The 17,423-nt window shown below is 48.8% G+C and overlaps 1 protein-coding gene across 4 annotated transcripts in view; it reads left to right on the top strand.

The window, feature by feature from the left end:
* The first annotated feature begins 4,837 nt into the window (after nt 1-4,837).
* The window catches only part of ZNF532 (zinc finger protein 532), a 59,128-nt gene continuing 46,542 nt past the window's right edge, over nt 4,838-17,423 (top strand). For all 4 annotated transcript variants that reach the window (XM_047086125.1, XM_047086124.1, XM_047086123.1 and 1 more), the window contains exon 1: nt 4,838-7,183. In XM_047086125.1, the coding sequence (XP_046942081.1) occupies nt 4,838-7,183 (2,346 nt within the window). The remainder of the gene's footprint in view (nt 7,184-17,423) is intronic.

The following is a 17,423-nucleotide window of genomic DNA, read 5'->3' as shown; positions in this document are numbered from 1 at the left end:
CCCGCAGAGGTGAGGCCTTAACATGACTCTACAAGCCCGCAGAGGTGAGGCCACCGCCGGGTGAGCTTAAGTTTCTGGCAGGACGGCTGCTCCTGTGGGGCCCTGCCCTCACACCGTCCTGCCTGTCCTGGGTCCTCAACCTTCGCATCCTTCAGGTGAACTAGGAGGGCTGACTCCTGGTTTTCAGAACCACTGCTGATTCCCTCTTACCTCTTCGAAATGTCCCGTTGTTTCACCCTCAAGTTCACCCTCTTCCCGCAAGAGAAAGTGTCAAACTGAAGCGACACAGGTGGACAGGAGAGCAGGGTGTGGGGGCACGTTACCGCAGAGAACGAGTGGCTCCTGTGTCAGGAATGTCTTCTCCCCCACCCCGGGGTTCCTCTCTGGGGTTTTCCAAACCTTAACTCTGCTTTAGTTGGGCGGATAGGAAAAGATACGGGCAGCGTGGTGGGCACCATCCTCCAGCCCGAATGGCAGGTCCCTGTCATGTAAACTGGAGAGGAAGAGGGTGAGATCCGTTTACTAACCTTCCGAGGATTCCTGGGTACCTGCCAGTTACATTGCAGCCCGCGGCTGTCGTTTGTTCAACAAGCTTTGTTTCACGCAGGACCTTTTATCCTTTCTTGGGATTGTGTGTCCCGGGCCCATCACCCGTGGGTATTTGAATGGCCTCTTGCGTTCTTTTTGTTCCTGAGCCGACTGCCCTCTGGGACGAAAGATGCGGAACTGGATGATGTGTTTTGTTTACCCAAATTACAGGAGGAGGGCACGTGTCATAAAGCCCGCGTCACCGTAAAAAAGGGATGGGGAGACCGAGGCAGAGCCTAGTCACCACCAGGGACGTCTAGAGCCTGGGTCCAAGCTTTGGATAAATGGTGACTTAAAAAAAAAGTTTTCAGGGGTTTCCTGGGTGGCTCAGTCGGTGAAGCGTCCGACTTCGGCTCAGCTCATGATCTCGTGGTCCGTGGGTTCGAGCCCTGCGTCGGGCTCTGTGCTGACAGCTCGGAGCCTAGAGCCTGCTTCAGACCCTGTGTCTCCCTCTCTCTCTGCTTCTCCCCTGCTTGTGCTCTCCCTCTCTCTCTCAAAAATAAACAAACATTAAAAAAATTAAAAAACAAAACAGTTTTCAGACCATTTCACCTCCGGTGGGAGTTGGGTGGTAGTTCATTATTCTGTGTCTTGAGTTCTTTAAGAACCTCGATCTATAAACGTTGATCAGCATGGTTGGTAAAGTTCGACCACAGGGACGGATGCTTTGCTAATGGTGATTTGATGGTGAGTTTTCATTTGTAACTGTATGCTGCTTAAAAATAACAGTAGTGACGTTCAGGGATTATTCCTAAGTGGGTGGACTCTTTCGTGGGTATTATCTGGCAGATGGAGTTTGCATTTCCTGTATTTTGCAGTTTAAATGTTCAATTTCATTCTAAAAGGAAGACCATAATCACAGACGTGCCTCGTCATGGATATTTTCACAACGATATTAGCCTAGAACTGTTGATGTTTTCTTCCCTCCGCACCTTTTATCTGGGCTCTAGTTTGATGCTGGGGATACAGTTTCCTGTCCGGTCCCACAGGCACCTTTCTGAGACAGTGCTGGCCCCGGGGTGTTTCCTCTGGGCTAAGCCGACCATCTAGGGAAAGTGCGGTGACATTCTTAGTTCTGTTCTGAGATGTGAATGCAAGGTGAGTTGTTCTTTAGCTTATCCCTGTCGAACCTGCGTGTTGATTTCATCTGTATGATTTTTTTCTTTCTTTTTTTTCAAATTTTTATTTAAATTCTAGTGAGTTAACATACAGTGCAATGTCAGTCTCAGGAGGAGAATTCAGTGATTCATCACTTCCATTCAACATTCAGAGCTCATCACAACAAGTACCCTCCTTAAAATACCCATCACCCGACTTCATCTTTTTTTTCTGTTTTTAAGTATTTTTTTTTTTTCAACGTTTATTTATTTTTGGGACAGAGAGAGACAGAGCATGAACGGGGGAGGGTCAGAGAGAGAGGGAGACACAGAATCGGAAACAGGCTCCAGGCTCTGAGCCATCAGCCCAGAGCCCGACGCGGGGCTCGAACTCACGGACCGCGAGATCGTGACCTGGCTGAAGTCGGACGCCCAACCGACTGCGCCACCCAGGCGCCCCTGTTTTTAAGTATTTTTATTTTTGAGAGAGAGAGAGAGAGAGAGAGAGAGAGAGAGAGACTGAGCGTGAGTGGGGGAGGGGCAGAGAGTGAGGGACACACAGAATCCGAAGCAGGCTCCAGGCTGCCGAAGTTGAACGCTTAAACGACTGAGCCACCCAGGTGCCCCAGATTTCATCTTTAATAGTAGTTTTTCCCATCCAGATTATTAGAAGGGTTTGGATGTGTCCCACAGTGAGTGACCAAGCTGAGGGGGATGTCTTAGTACTGCTGATGGATTTGTGGTTTATGTGAATTTTCATGGGGATGCATATTGTCACCTCAGTAGAAATTCTACCTTGACCCCGGTATAGTTATTTTTGCTAGGAATGCACGATCTTTTACAGATTATACACCCCACCCAAAAAAAGTCATTAAATACTTTAGTAAAATGTGCAAGACAATCTCTCAGTGATTTAAAGCAGATTTTAATGAGGAACAGCCGTTAAGTATTGAAAAGGAAAGAGTCTAACTCTGGAAAACAGTATGGAGGTTCCTCACAAAACTAAAAATAGAACTACCCTATGACCCAGCAATCGCACTACTAGGCATTTATCCAAGGGATACAGGTGTGCTGTTTCGAAGGGACACGTGCACCCCCATGTTTATAGCAGCACTATCGACAACGGCCAAAGTATGGAAAGAGCCCAAATGTCCATCGATGGATGAATGGATAAAGAAGATGTGGTATATATATATACAATGGAGTATTACTCGGCAATCAAAAAGAATGAAATCTTGCCATTTGCAACTATGTGGATGGAACTGGAGGGTATTATGCTAAGCGAAATTAGTCAGAGAAAGACAAATTTCCTATGACTTCATTCATATGAGGACTTTAAGACACAAAACAGATGAACATAAGGGAAGGGAAGCAAAAATAATACAAAAACAGGGAGGGGGACAAAAACATAAGAGACTCTTAAATATGGAGAACAAACAGAGGGTTACTGGAGGGGTGTGGGAGGTGGGATGGGCTAAATGGGGAAAGGGCACTAAGGAATCTACTCCTGAGATCATTGGTGCACTATATGCTAACTTGGATGTAAATTTTAAAAAATAAAAAAGAAAGTTTAAAAAAAAAAAGAAAAGGAAAGAGTCTAGGAATATGTATCTATAAATCAGGCTGATTCTTCCATGGAATGTTGCCTAAAATTAGCTATGGCCCCCTTCCCTTCTACATTGGTTTTTTTGTTTCCTATTTTTCCTCTCTTCCTGGTTGCTTGCCTCCATCCACTGCAGGGAGAGGGAATAGGCCCTTAGAGATTCCCTTCCTTCCTGAGGATCCCAGAGCTAGTGAGTGACGGGGGCTGGGTCTAGGCCCGGCTTCCGGTTAGAAATCCAGTGTGCTCGTGCCTGACTTTGTGGCGTGGTAGTCATGTAGCGTTTATGGTGTCACAGTGAGTGAGACATTGCCATCTTCAGTCAGCTGACAGGCTAGTAGGAACGAAGAGACAAATGTATGCTGTGCTGCATACCAGAAAATACTGGGAACAGGTGGAGTGCTCTGGGGTTCAGGCAGGAGAGAGATCTCTCTCACAGTGGAGTTACATCTGATTACGTGTCCTCTGCAGGTGGGCAAAGGGTGCCCTTTAAAGACCCCAAGCATTTCACGTGTTTGTAATCGATCCTTCATCTGTAGTAATGGCCGTGACTGTCCATTTCCCTAAAACTGTGTCCTCCTACTGCCCAGGGCGTTGCTGACATTCACAGAACGTTCTCTGCCCCCATCTAGCCCCAGTGCAGAGGAGAAGACCTCCCTTCTCCCAGGCTCTGCCACACCCTGGGGTCCATGTTGCTCCACGCTGAGAACAATGTCATGGCAGGGTCATCCTCAGCCGCCACAGCCACGTGGACCACTGTGCTGGATGAGTGGCAATCAGGAAATGGCTGTGTGTTACCTTAACCACCAAAAGCAGTGAACCAGAGAGGGAAAAAGAAGGGACGTTATACTTTTCTGCCAGGAGAGTATTTTTTTCCCTAACATAATAGAGGAAAGTAGGATTCAATACAAACGGATGGACTAAGCTCCTTAGGATTTTTTTTTTTTTTTTTAAATCTCAGGTGGAACTTTATTAGCAGTAGACATTATGTGATGGGTTGGGATGCTCCTTTGTTCCGTGGGCGGGTCGAGATCTGTAATTGGTTTTTTGGTTTTTTTTTTTTGATTGTCATATATTCCTTTTAATGCAAGAGGCCAAACGTGGTGGTGACTGTAATCGTGCTGATTTTGCCAGGAGAATCGAATGGTGTTGAGATCGAAATAGGTTCGGGAATAGCTTTTTGTGAAGACAGTGTGATGAGTCCAGTGATGCATGGCAAGTTTTCTGGGTGTTACGTCGAAACCTACTCTTCGTGCCGTCCCGGTTCCAGTCAGCTTCCTTCTTGTTAGAGAGGTGCCATGCTGGGAATGCTGTGTGGCATTCTGGAGAAATCAGTTTGAAGCTGTGATTACCCAGGCTTTACCCACGTTCTCTGGACGTTTGTTCACTCAGAGTCCCCTCGCTGTAAGAAGGGTAGTTATCAACTTGCTCTCTCCCGGTCATCGTCACTGTGTTTGTGTAAATCCTATAGGGATATTTATCCCATCGTTACCAAGTTTTCCTTGCTGATGGAATTGTTTCTGTTCGCTTAACAGAACATCTGATCAAATTCATGACCATGGGGGATATGAAGACCCCAGACTTTGATGACCTCCTGGCAGCATTTGACATCCCAGACATGGTCGATCCGAAAGCAGCTATCGAGTCTGTACACGAGGACCAGGAAAGCCACATCAAGCAGAACGCCCATGGAGACGAGGACTCCCACACACCGTCCTCTTCCGACGTGGGCGTCAGCGTCATCGTGAAGAACGTTCGGAACATCGATTCCTCCGAGGGCGCCGAGAAGGACGGCCACAATCCCACTGGCAACGGCTTGCACAACGGGTTTCTCACCGCGTCCTCTCTCGACAGTTACGGCAAAGATGGATCGAAGTCCTTGAAAGGAGATGCGCCTGCCTCGGAGGTGACTTTAAAAGACTCCACGTTCAGCCAGTTTAGCCCCATCTCAAGCGCTGAAGAGTTTGACGACGACGAGAAGATTGAAGTCGACGACCCACCGGACAAAGAGGACGTGCGTTCCGGTTTTCGGGCGAACGTGTTGCCGGGGTCGGCCGCCCAGCAGGACTATGACAAGCCAAAGGCGCTCGGAGGGGACGGTTTGAGCAAAACTGGAATCTCTCCTTCAGGCAACGTAGATAAAAACAGAGTCGTTAAGAGAGAGACAGAAACAAATTCCATAAATCTGAGTGTTTACGAACCTTTCAAAGCCAGAAAAGCAGAGGATAAGCTGAAGGAAAACTCTGAAAAGGTGCTTGAAAACCGGGCCCACGACGGGAAGCTGAGCTCGGAGAAGAGTGAACCCAGCCTCGGCAGCGTCGCGCTGTCGAGGTCAAAGCCATCGTCCAAGCTGTCCTCGTGTATAGCTGCAATAGCAGCACTTAGTGCTAAAAAGGCTGCTTCCGACTCCTGCAAGGAACCGGTGACCGAATCACAGGGGGCCTCTCCGTTACCTAAAGAAGCAAACGATAGTCCCAGAGCCATGGAGAAGTCTCCTGAATCCCAGAGCCTCATCGACGGGACAAAGAAGGTGTCCCTGAAGCAGCCCGATAGCCCCAGGAGCATCTCCAGTGAGAACAGCAGCAAGGGGTCTCCATCCTCTCCCGCAGGGTCGACACCAGCAATCCCCAAAGTCCGCATAAAAACCATTAAGACGTCTTCTGGGGAAATAAAGAGAACAGTGACGAGGGTGTTGCCAGAGGTCGATCTCGACTCTGGAAAAAAGCCTTCCGAGCAGGCGGGGCCCGTGATGGCGTCTGTGACGTCTCTCCTGTCCTCTCCGGCTTCGGCTGCCGTCCTCTCCTCCCCGCCCAGGGCGCCTCTGCAGTCGGCGGTGGTCACCAACGCAGTCGCCCCTGCGGAGCTGACCCCCAAACAGGTCACCATCAAGCCCGTGGCAACCGCCTTCCTCCCAGTGTCCGCCGTGAAGACGGCGGGATCCCAAGTCATTAATTTGAAGCTCGCTAACAACACGACGGTCAAAGCCACGGTCATATCCGCTGCCTCTGTTCAGAGCGCCAGCAGCGCCATCATCAAAGCCGCCAATGCCATCCAGCAGCAAACCGTTGTGGTGCCGGCATCCAGCCTGGCCAACGCCAAACTCGTGCCAAAGACTGTGCACCTCGCCAACCTTAACCTTCTGCCTCAGGGCGCCCAGGCCACCTCCGAGCTCCGCCAAGTGCTAACCAAACCTCAGCAGCAAATAAAGCAGGCAATAATCAATGCAGCAGCCTCGCAACCACCCAAAAAGGTGTCTCGGGTCCAGGTGGTGTCCTCCTTGCAGAGTTCCGTGGTGGAAGCTTTCAACAAGGTGCTGAGCAGCGTCAACCCGGTCCCAGTTTACATCCCCAACCTCAGTCCTCCTGCCAACGCAGGCATCACGTTACCGACCCGCGGGTACAAGTGCTTGGAGTGTGGCGACTCCTTTGCCCTGGAGAAGAGTCTGACCCAGCACTACGACCGACGCAGCGTGCGCATCGAAGTGACGTGTAACCACTGTACAAAGAACCTCGTTTTTTACAACAAGTGCAGTCTCCTTTCCCACGCCCGCGGGCACAAGGAAAAGGGGGTTGTGATGCAGTGCTCCCACTTGATTTTAAAGCCAGTCCCAGCCGATCAGATGATTGTCTCTCCGTCGAGCAATACTTCCGCTTCGTCCTCTGCTCTTCCAGGCTCCGCGGGAGCCGGCACACACACTGTAACGAAGATTCAGGCTGGCATCACCGGGACAGTCATATCCGCTCCCTCCAGCACACCCATCATTCCAGCTATGCCTCTAGACGAAGACCCATCCAAGCTCTGCAGGCATAGTCTGAAATGTTTGGAGTGTAACGAAGTTTTCCAGGACGAGACGTCGCTGGCCACACACTTCCAGCAGGCTGCAGATACGAGTGGACAAGTAGAGTATCCCTTACATTTTGGTGTTTCGGTGACAGATCTGTAGACATGAGTGCTCTAGACGATGCCCTTGATTTTAGGGGTGGGAACTCAATTAAATGGGAGTGCACGTGTGTGTGTGTGTGTGTGTGTGTGTGTGTGTGTGTGTGAGCGCACGAGGGAAAGGATTGTCTTCGGAGGCTTGAACAACGTTGAAATAACGAGTCTCATTTTACAAACAACGTCTTTGGAAGACAAGGTCTTTTTTGACAGAAACTCTCTGTACTAGTTGAGTTATGGCGCCTTAGATGTGGGATAAACGCGTTCTTAATTGTTGGGTCACCGGTATATGTGTGGGAGGTCTGAGATGGGGCCAATTGTAGTATCCTGCCATTGTATCAGGTGTTCAAATCAGGTTACATCACCAGCGTTCCTGGTTATTAATGACAGTTTGGGGATTAAAAAAAATTCCTGTTACTTATAATTACTGCCTTTTACAGTTAAACAGACTTACCGGTACCCACTTAACATGGTGTGCCTGCTTACGAGAGACGTTGGTCCAGAAGTACGTTCAGTAATAGTCCCCAGTATGATGAATTTAACCTGCAAGTGGAAAACCATCTCCGCTTGAACAGAATGCCTTCGCGTTTCTTCATAGCTTTTCATTTTTATTTTTATTTATTTATTATCTTTTTGGGCGCTGAGGTGTAGGTTGATGTTGGTGACATGCAGGTCACAGTGGACGTCAGTGAGCCCTTTTATCTCCTATCATCGTCTTCTCTCCATGAGCCACCATTTGGCCAATGGATCGATCAGTGCGTTTTACAGATATGTGATACTTACCATTTGGAACTAACTGAACGTGTTGAATGAACCAAATTCAGGCTAGAGAGACTGTATGGTTTATTGTCCAAACGAGGAAACTCAAGGAATTGGAAGGGGGTGCTAGTTTGCGCCACTACTGGCTCAGACTTCTGTTTGTGAAGACCCAGTGGTGATCCGCTTTCCTTTATTTGCCGCTGTCTTGTCGCCTGAGGTTGATGCTGTGCTCCAGAGGTCTCTTAGAGCCGCCGCGATCAGTTTCCTCAAGGGCCGCTGCTGAGTTCTTTGTAGGATTTGAGCCTGGGGAACAAAAGATCAAGAATACCTCAATAATTTTTTGTTCTCTGGATTTGCAGTTTAGTGGAGGTGGAAATGGTAGAGAGTTTTGAGAGCATCCTTGCAGCATTGGATGTTACGTGTCCTTGGCCCAGACAGTGGAGCGCTCCACAGAGCGGCCGACTAGTTCGGGCAGGCGGCGGCTGACATAGCTCTTCTACTGTGTCCTTGTGACAGCGCCTGGGGTCTTTCTGGGTGCCCTCTGACCTCGTCACTGCTTCATCAGAAGGGTCCTGTTTCTTCGTGTCTTAAAAGGATAGCGTTAAAAACAAACAAACCCATTTCTTTCATTCTGTTTGTTCTCTTGCCTTGTTTCTACGTCCGCTGGTACTCTCCGTGGCGTGGCAGGGTGAGTCCTGGCTTCACAGGGTTCTCCTCACGTCTCGCCTCACCCCTGCGTGCTGGTCAGGATCTGGCATTTGGAGCTGCCCTCCCGTAGTCTGTTCTCTTGGGGAACCTTTGTTTTCTCGGAGGGGAAAGGACGTGGGCTCAGAGAAAGGACTTTCCCTTCTTCCGTGTATTCCCCTAGTTTTTGTTCTCCGTTGACCGTTGAGGCTCACCAGCCAAACTAGCGTCAAACTGGGGTGGAGATTTCCCTCGGGGAAGGAGATTTACATCATGTGTGTGTGTGTGTGTGTGTGTGTGTGTGTGTGTGTGTGTGTGGTCGCTTTGCCTCGACTTCTGCGTTTTGCTGGGACAAGTGTATAGAGTAGCTCACGTGTTTCACCTGGAATACTTGGGAATGAGTCATGGCAGAATAGCTAACTCTAGGGCCAAATATGCACTGAGCTGAACGTTCCCCTTATTCTGCTCCCCCCCTACCGCCCCCTGTTGTCTTTTCTTTCCCCACCTCTGCCTGGCTAAGTGTCCACTCAGCTCATATTTATACTCGGAAGCCTTGGCTGCCTGCACATCCAGATGTGACTGGTTGGCAACATAAACGTGTCCCGTGGTCTCCTCCTCCTGTTCCCCATCTCCCCTTCTCTTACTGGAGTCCTTGCCCAGAAGGCCCCCCTTCTTCATCGCCGTTCTTCTCCGACTAGGCCAGAGGAGGGTTCTCCCGCAGACCCAGGCGGCCAGCCTTGTCTCTCGCTCAGCGGCCCAGCCTGCGCGGTGGTCTGTGGGAACGTTGCCGCTTCGTCAGCGCTCGGTTTAATTAAGCCCACCCTGAGTCTGTTCCATAGTCCGGGACGTTGCTGTGCTGGCCTCAAATGCAGCGGAAGCCAGGAGGGGTCCTCACCCATTGCTGTCACCCGGTGCGGGATCAGGTGACCCTGGTGGGAGAGCTGGGGGCCGCAGACGGGAAGAACAGAAGAGAGAAGAGGGAAGGTTCTTCATTGTGTCTTCTCCGCTTTGCCGTTCACGAGACTCTTGGCCAGTTCACAGTTTGTGGACTTCCGTTGGGAAAAACCAGTCTGGCTGTGTGAACCGGCCCCTCCCCGAGAAGGGCACTTAACACTCGTCTTCTAACAGAACGTGGAAGCTGAGCTAATGGCACCTCAAGTACCAGTCTCTCTCCCGAACCCCGTCTTTCCCCTCTTGCCTGCCGCGGCCAGGTGTTTAAAACGTGTACTTTCCTCTTCTCTTCTGACCTCCACGTTCTTGGTGATCCACCCGTGAACTGAGAGAGTGGACTGCCTCCCCCGAGTAGGGAACCCCTGTGGCTCCCACCCCTGCTCTTGCTTCTGGAATGGGAATTCAGCGGAAGGTTAGTCCCGTGCCTGCAAGCCGCCGGCTTTCTCTCCTGGCTTTCCCGAGCCCTTCCCCGGGCAGGGTTCCCCCGCCTGCACAGCAGTCTTAGGTAGGGAACCGTCCACAGCCGACTCCTGCACTGACCCTACTGCCGCCGTTGATTTTGAAGGTTCAAGGGCGCGACTGTGGGCTCTCGCAGGACTCACAGGTCCACGACTCCTCATTCATCGCCTGCCAGCTTTTGACTTGACCGGGCCTAGAGACAGGTGTACTACTTCACGAGCAGCGGGAATGTCCTTCCTGCCCTCCTCCCTGCCTTCCCTCCCCCCCCCCCCCCCCCGCCCCACCTCTACTTATAATTACCATAATCATGTCAAAGTTTTACCTGATTACTGCTCCAGTGTTCTGTGCTGACGTTCTGGTCTTCTTTCTCAAATCACTGAATTTTCTTAATTAAACTTTTTTTTTTTTTTTTAACTTTTTTTAATGTCAGAGAGAGGGGGAGACACAGAATCTGAAGCAGGCTCCAGGCTCCGGGCTGTCAGCACAGAGCCCAATGCGGGGCCTGAACTCGCAAGCTGTGAGATTATGACCTGAGCTGAAGTCGGATGCTTAACTGACTGAGCCACCCGGGCACCCCAGACTTTTTCTTTTTAAGTTGATTTGTTTATTTTGACAGAGGGAGAGAGGGAGAGAGAGAGAGAGAGAGAGAGAGAGAGAGAGAGAATGAACCAGCAGGAGAGGGGTGGAGAGAGAGGGGGACAGAGGATCAAAAGCAGGCTCTGTGCTGACAGCAGAGAGCCTGATGTGGGGCTCAGACTCATGCTCCGTGAGATCGTGACCTGAGAGGAAGTTGAACGCTCAACCAACTGAGCCACCCAGGCACCATAAAGTTAAACTTTTTATTTTGGGATGATTTTAGATTCATGTAAAACAATACGGAGATCCTGTGTATCGCTTATTTACTCTCCCCCAGTAGTACTCTGCAAACCTGTAGAACAGGATATAGACATCACTGCAGTGAATCTGTAGAATATTTCCATAACCACTGGGAACTTTCATACTGCCTTTTCAGAGCCACCCCTACCTGCCGCTTAACCCCCAGCAACCACTAATCTCTTCTCCATCTTTACAGGTGGTGTTATTTCAGGAATGCTTTATAAATGAAGCCACACCATATGTAACCTTTGGGGACCGGCTCCTTCCCTGGAGATGCGTCCAGGTTCTAGCGTGGACCAGTAGTTTGTTTTTTCAAACCACTGAGTAGTGGTCCATCCAAGGTCGTACCGCAGGGTGTACACCTTTCAGTCTTCTCAGGATGTCTGCATTGTTTCCAGCGTGGGGTGTATTTTGAATACAGCTGCTATAAACACTTGTGCACAGGCTTTTGTGTGGACCTAAGTTTGAGTTTGCTGGGATAAAAGCCCGGGTAGACAGTTGGTGGGTCGTATGCTGGTTGCACATTTATGTTTTTAAGAAACTCTTCCAGAATGGCTGAACCGTTTCTTATTCCTCGGACAGTGCATGAGTGGTCCAGTTTCTCTGCATCCTCACCAGCTTTAGAAAAAAATTTTTTTAATGTTTATTTATTTATTTATTTACGAATGAGAGAGAGACAGAGCACGAGCCAGGGAGGGGCAGAGAGAGAGGGAGACACAGAACCCGAAGCAGGCTCCAGGCTCCGAGCCATCAGCACAGAGCCTGATGCGGGGCTCAAACTCACGGACCGTGAGATCATGACCTGAGCCAAAGTCGGACGCTTCACTGACTGAGCCACCCAGGCGCTCCTAGAACATACTTTTCATCTGTTTATGTGCCCTCTGTATATCCTTTTTGGTGAAATGTCACTTTTGCCTGTTTTCTAATTAGGTTGAGTGCGTGTGTTTTAACTGTTGAGTTTTAAGACTTCTTGTTGTATTTTAGATACTAGTCCTTTGTTGGGTATGTGGTTGCAAGTCTTTCCTCCCAGTTGTGGCTTGTCTTTCCATCTTTTAAGAAGGTTTTACAGAAGTACAGTTGAGCCTTATGCATCTTTAAGCAGATCTTCGGCAGAGCAGAAGGTTTCAGCTTTGAGGGCGTCCAGCACAGTTTTCCCTCTTAGAGCTTGTGCTTTTGGTGTTGAGTCTGTTGTTTGCTCCAGATCCTGAAAAATTTTTTCCTGTGTTTTTTACCTAAGTGTTGTATGGTTTTAGGTTTCACGTGTAAGACCACGATCCACTTGGGTTAGTTTTTGTATAAGGTATGAGACTTACACTGAGTTTTCTGCTGCCGTCTGTTTTCCCCATGCACGTCTTCTTTCCCTAATACTATTTGTCCAGAAGGCTGTCTTTCCTCTGTTCAGTTGCCTTGGCACCTTTGTCAGATATCAGTTGGGCATTTTTTTTTTTAAAGTAAGCTCTATACTTAACAGCGTGGGGCTCGAACTCCCACCCCCAAGATCAAGAGTTGTACACTCTACCGACTGAGCCAGCCAGGCGTGCCTCAGTTGGGCATATTTGTGTGTGGTTATTTCTGGGTTCTGTGTTCTGTTCCGTTGATTAACATGTCTGTCCCTCCACCAACACCGCAGTCTTGATTGTAGTGACTGTAAAGTGTCTTGAAATCCAGTCTTGGTCTTGAAACACAGATACCTCCAGTTTTTATTCTTTTTTTTCCCTCAAAATAGTTTTTTTTTTTTTTTAAGTAAAAGGATAGTTGACACTCACACTTTTTTAGCTATTCTAGTTCTATCTTGCCATATAAATTTTAGAATAGCCGTGTCCATATCCATAAAAAATCTTGTTGGGATTTTGATAGGAATTACATTAAACTTGTATATCAGTTTGGGGAGAATTGGTATCTTTATTGTGGTTGAGTCTTATAGTTCATGAATACAGAATGTCTCTCCATTTATTTTTAGATCTTTGATTTCTGTTATCATTTTGTGGTTTTCGTCATACATGTCCTCTGAGTGTCGTTTTGCTCTCTCGTTTCCTTCCTAACAATTGTAAATGGTATTGTACTTTTCAGCATTCACATGTTCATTGCCGATATGTTGAAATGCAGTTACGTTTTCTGTATTTGTCATGTACCTCATGACTTCGTTGAACTCATTTATTGGAGTCCATGTTTTGGGTGACTTTTCAGGTATTGAACCAGCCTTGCATCCCTGGAATGAATTCCCCTTGGTCAGGCTATGTAATTCTTTTTATATATTGTGAATTTTATCAGCTGATATTTTGTGTTAGAGTTTTACGTGTGAATTCATGTAGTTTTTTTTTTTTAACTTTCTTTGGTTGGTTTTGGACAGGTTAATGTTAGCTTTAAATAATGCACTGACAGGAATTCTTTTCTATTTCCTAGAAGAGACTGTACAGTTAGTATTCATTTAAAAATATATATATATATGTATATGTATATTTGGTAGAATTCTTCAGTGAAACCATCTGGGCCTGGAGTTTTTTGTTTTTTTGTTTTTTTTAAACCATCTGGGCTGGTAGGGGTGGAAGCCCCACTTCCCTACTGGCTCTCTCTGCCACCATCTGGGCAAGGGTGTGGGGACAACACCCAGCTGTGAAAGGGTGGAGGTCTGGGCTGTACCTGCACTTGGCATGGTGGGTGTGGGGCCACAGTGTTTCCTGCGGTACGTGGCTGGAGTAGAGCAGTAACTGTCTAAAAGTTTTCTGTGTTGTTAGTCTGCCCCTTTCCTGCTGCTTTGGCCAGAAATAGCGGGCTTTTGTTGGGGACTTTCTTTCTTTTTTGTCTCTACCTATTGGTGTTTCCGAGTTGCCGCTTTCTTCAGCTCCAAACTGGGGATACACGAGGCAAAAAGAAACCCAGAGAACTCCCCACCGTGTCATTGCTAGGGTCCTGAGATCCCTAGCCAGCCTGCCAAAGGCCTCTTAGAGTCTCTTCGTGTTTGTTTCGTAGATGATGTCCAGGAGTTGTGCTTGGTGGAAGGAACAGGGAAAGGTACTTGTGTTCACTCTGAAAACACCCTGTGCGGCTGCTCCGTCTTCAAGGACTGATTCCGTCGTTAGGCTCAGCCTGAGGCTTCCAGCCTGTGATTCTCGTTCGAGTTTTGGAACTAGGTGTCCTGGGAGGACAGCAACCCATTTGACCCCCCGGGCTTTCTCTCCGAAGTCTTTGCATCTCAGACATTTCCCCTGCCCAGAGCACATATCCTCATCCTTAGCCGACCTGCGAGAGCCGTTAGGAATGAGGTGGTGACTCTCGTCTTTTCCGTCTGTCGTCTGGGGAGCCCCGCCTCTGAAGACCCCAGCCTTGCTCCTGGGAACAGCCTTTTTCTTGGCTGCGTGCAGCCACCATCACCCGTTCATCTCTCCATTTCTCCCCACTTAGATGTTGACCCCTGTTGCTGTTTGAACGGGTCGTCCCGGAAGCAAAAGGTCTTTCTGTTAACCCAGCCGTGGCTGCACGCGCCTGATGTCCTCCCAGCGCCTTCCCGCATGTGTGTGTTTAGCCTTGGAAACCTTTAAGAGAATGCATCGAGGTGAAGTAAGGTTTAGGTGGCCTTTGCTGAATTCTGCCCTCCCAACTACTCCCTTCCCACGGATGTTCTGCGGTCAGCCTGTACAAAAGTACTGATTACCTCCGAGAGTCGAGAGTGCCACTTTATTATGAACCGGCCCCATGCCCAGCACACCCGCTGGTGCAGGTCTCTGCTAAGAGCTGGGTTGGAAGGTATGGTTGAGCCCGAGGCCCACGGCCCCACATTCCCCAAGGCAGAACCCAAGTCACAGAATCCCGTCACACTCTGACGCGTGACGGCAGGGGGACCCCAGGCACGCTTGGCCCGGCTTGCCCTGCCCGTGTCTGCCCGTCGCCCAGAGGAGCAAGCAGCTTAAGGAGAGGGTAGGTTGGCAGAGAACCTTGGGTGGATCCTTTTCCTCGCCCCACCACGTGCAACCCAGCAGTGCAATGAAAATGGAGCCCCGTGTGCCCTTGACTTGTAACAGCAGTAAATCTGGCCTGGTTGGAGGTTTTTATTCCCACCTGTGTGATGATAAGAATCCCTACTTTGGGGGAGTAGGCGGAGGGGTGGGGCAGCTTCCCTGTTCTCCGTGAAGTATTTAAGAACTGACATCTGTAGTTTTAATAATTGATACTCCAATGTATTGGAATGTCACTGCTTCACCTCCCCGTGAAGCCGCGACCGAATTGAGCCAAGTGCAGACTGGAAGTGCTTACCGTAGTAACCTCTTAATGGGTAGAATTGACACCAGCATTAGAATCCGAGAATGTTACAGGTCCCGTGGTCAACCCTTCTGTTTTACAGTTGGGGAAACAAATGCCCAGTGAGTGGCAGGAGGGGCACTCAAGGCGAGATTGTGTTCTAGCTGGCTCATCGTTCTTTCCGCTTTGTCACACTGATAACCGAAGGTACAGAAGCGTTTTACGGTGGCAGAGACCATAAGAATTATATGAGAATGGACTCTTGGCTTCTAGCCAGGCCAGCAGATAGAGGTGACTTTGGTGCAGTGACCTGCATTTGCAAGGGCTTGCCGATTCAGTTTAGTTTCTGGGCATCATTAGCACGACATGCCAAGTATATTAAATTTTCTTGAGCAGCCCCGCCCAGCCCTCGTTCCTAGACATGCTGTGCTTCAGGCAGCCACTTCTGGAAACCGTGGAGCCCACCTCAGTGCCCTCGCCCGCCCAACACATTACTCGCTGTAGACTCCTGACTCTTGCTTGGTCCTGTTCTCCTAAGCGCTTAATTTCACTTCTGGCCGGCTTAGTCCTGTCCCAGTTTGCATTTTAGCGTGATCAACCCTTTCTCCCGTGATTATTCTCTCAGTAGGTTGCATGTGCTGACCCTCTGCCTTTCTGTAAACTTTCTCATTTAACTGTCAGCTCTTACCAGGAGATTGTAGTGTAGCAGAATGATGCGAGGACAAAACCACCACAACCCACTGGCTTTGGAAACAAAAGTATATGTATAGTCATTCCTGCTAGAGATCTTTCATCATGTCCTTGCCAGGTTAAGGGAGATGGCGAATGAAACGCCTTGTCCGTATTCTCATCGTGAAAGCCAGAAAACCAACTGGAGTACTTTGTTATTACTGGTATTATTTTGGGGCGGGGTGGGGGGGGGTAATTCTGCTGTAGGCCGAAGGCTACAAAACTGTCCGCGAGGCAGGAACCGTTTGTGCAGCACGGGGGCTGTTAAATCGGCGGTGTTTTGAACTTCAGGCCCACTGTTGCAGGCAGCTGCCGGCTTTGGTCTGTTTGAAACGTAAGCACAAGACACGGTGTATTTACTCTGTTTCTCCAGCTTTTCTCATCTTTCCCAGGGTGTTTTTCCTCCTTAGAACGTGAATCGAAACACACAGAGTTGTTTTCCTCATTACTCAGATGACTCCTTGTGGGTGCGAGGAGGACGCTAAGCCCGGGCACACCTGAGTCCTCAGTAGGGCCGGGACGCGCCCCGGCCCCCTCCTCCCAGGTGCCAGCTGCCGGTGGCAGTGCCCAGATGGGGCAGAGAGGGCACAGGACAAGTAATCGTCACGTATGGAGTGTGATTCCTGTTCAGCTTTGTCTTCCTATAGCCTGCTCGTGTTACTTGACCATTGAGAGGTCGTATCTTTAAAAAGTAGCAGTTCTCTGAGCAAATGAGTCTGCCCCAGAGACTGTGGACAGTTAGCTGTTTAGTAACTCAGTACTGAAAATACTTCTCCTTTTTCAGATGATGGAAGTAAAACGTCAGAAGACACATGAAACCATTTAAGTGCATTTCATTACGGTTGACCCTTGAACAACGTGGGGGGTTAGGGACATGGGCCCTCCACATGGTCAAAAATCCACGTATAACTTTTGGTGCCCCCTAAACTTAACTACTGATAGATAGCCCGTGGTTGACCGGAAGCCTGGCCGATAATGTAAAGACTTGATTTTGAGTAACACGTGTTCTGAATGTCGTATGTGTCCTTATAATAAAGCTAGAGAAAAGAAACTGTTAAAATCACAAGGAAGAGGAAATACACTGCAACACCGTACTGTAAAAAAAATCCCCACGCAAGTGGACCCGCGCAGTTTAAACCACGTTGTTCAAGGGTCAGCTGTATACTTTTTTCTAATCAAGACGTAGGTATTAAACTGCTTCATCTTCTTGTAAATACCCTCAACTTGTATAGCAGAGAAGTAGAGTTTTAAGACCTATTTTAGTTCCTTTGATTAAGAAAAAGGAAGAAAAGTCATTCTTTTAGACCACAGAGAAATCCTGGCTTGCCCCCTTGCTAATATTGCCCTCAATCCAGAGATTGGGTGCCATTGCCATGAATTCAGAGCATCCCAGAAAGGCTAATGGGCTGTTCTCCTTGCTGCTGTGAAAATGCACCACCATCTTGGGAAGCAGGGGGTGTAATAGCGTTATCTAAAGCAGGGAGAGTGAAACAAAAAAAAAATTCCAG

The sequence above is a fragment of the Lynx rufus genome, unplaced genomic scaffold, assembly GCF_022079265.1.
Source record: "Lynx rufus isolate CCGP_SWC_20201006 ecotype Redwood Valley unplaced genomic scaffold, mLynRuf1.p SCAF_20, whole genome shotgun sequence".
Taxonomy (NCBI): Eukaryota; Metazoa; Chordata; class Mammalia; order Carnivora; family Felidae; genus Lynx; species Lynx rufus.
Note: the sequence above shows the minus strand (reverse complement) of the source record. Positions and strands in the feature narration are given on the sequence as shown.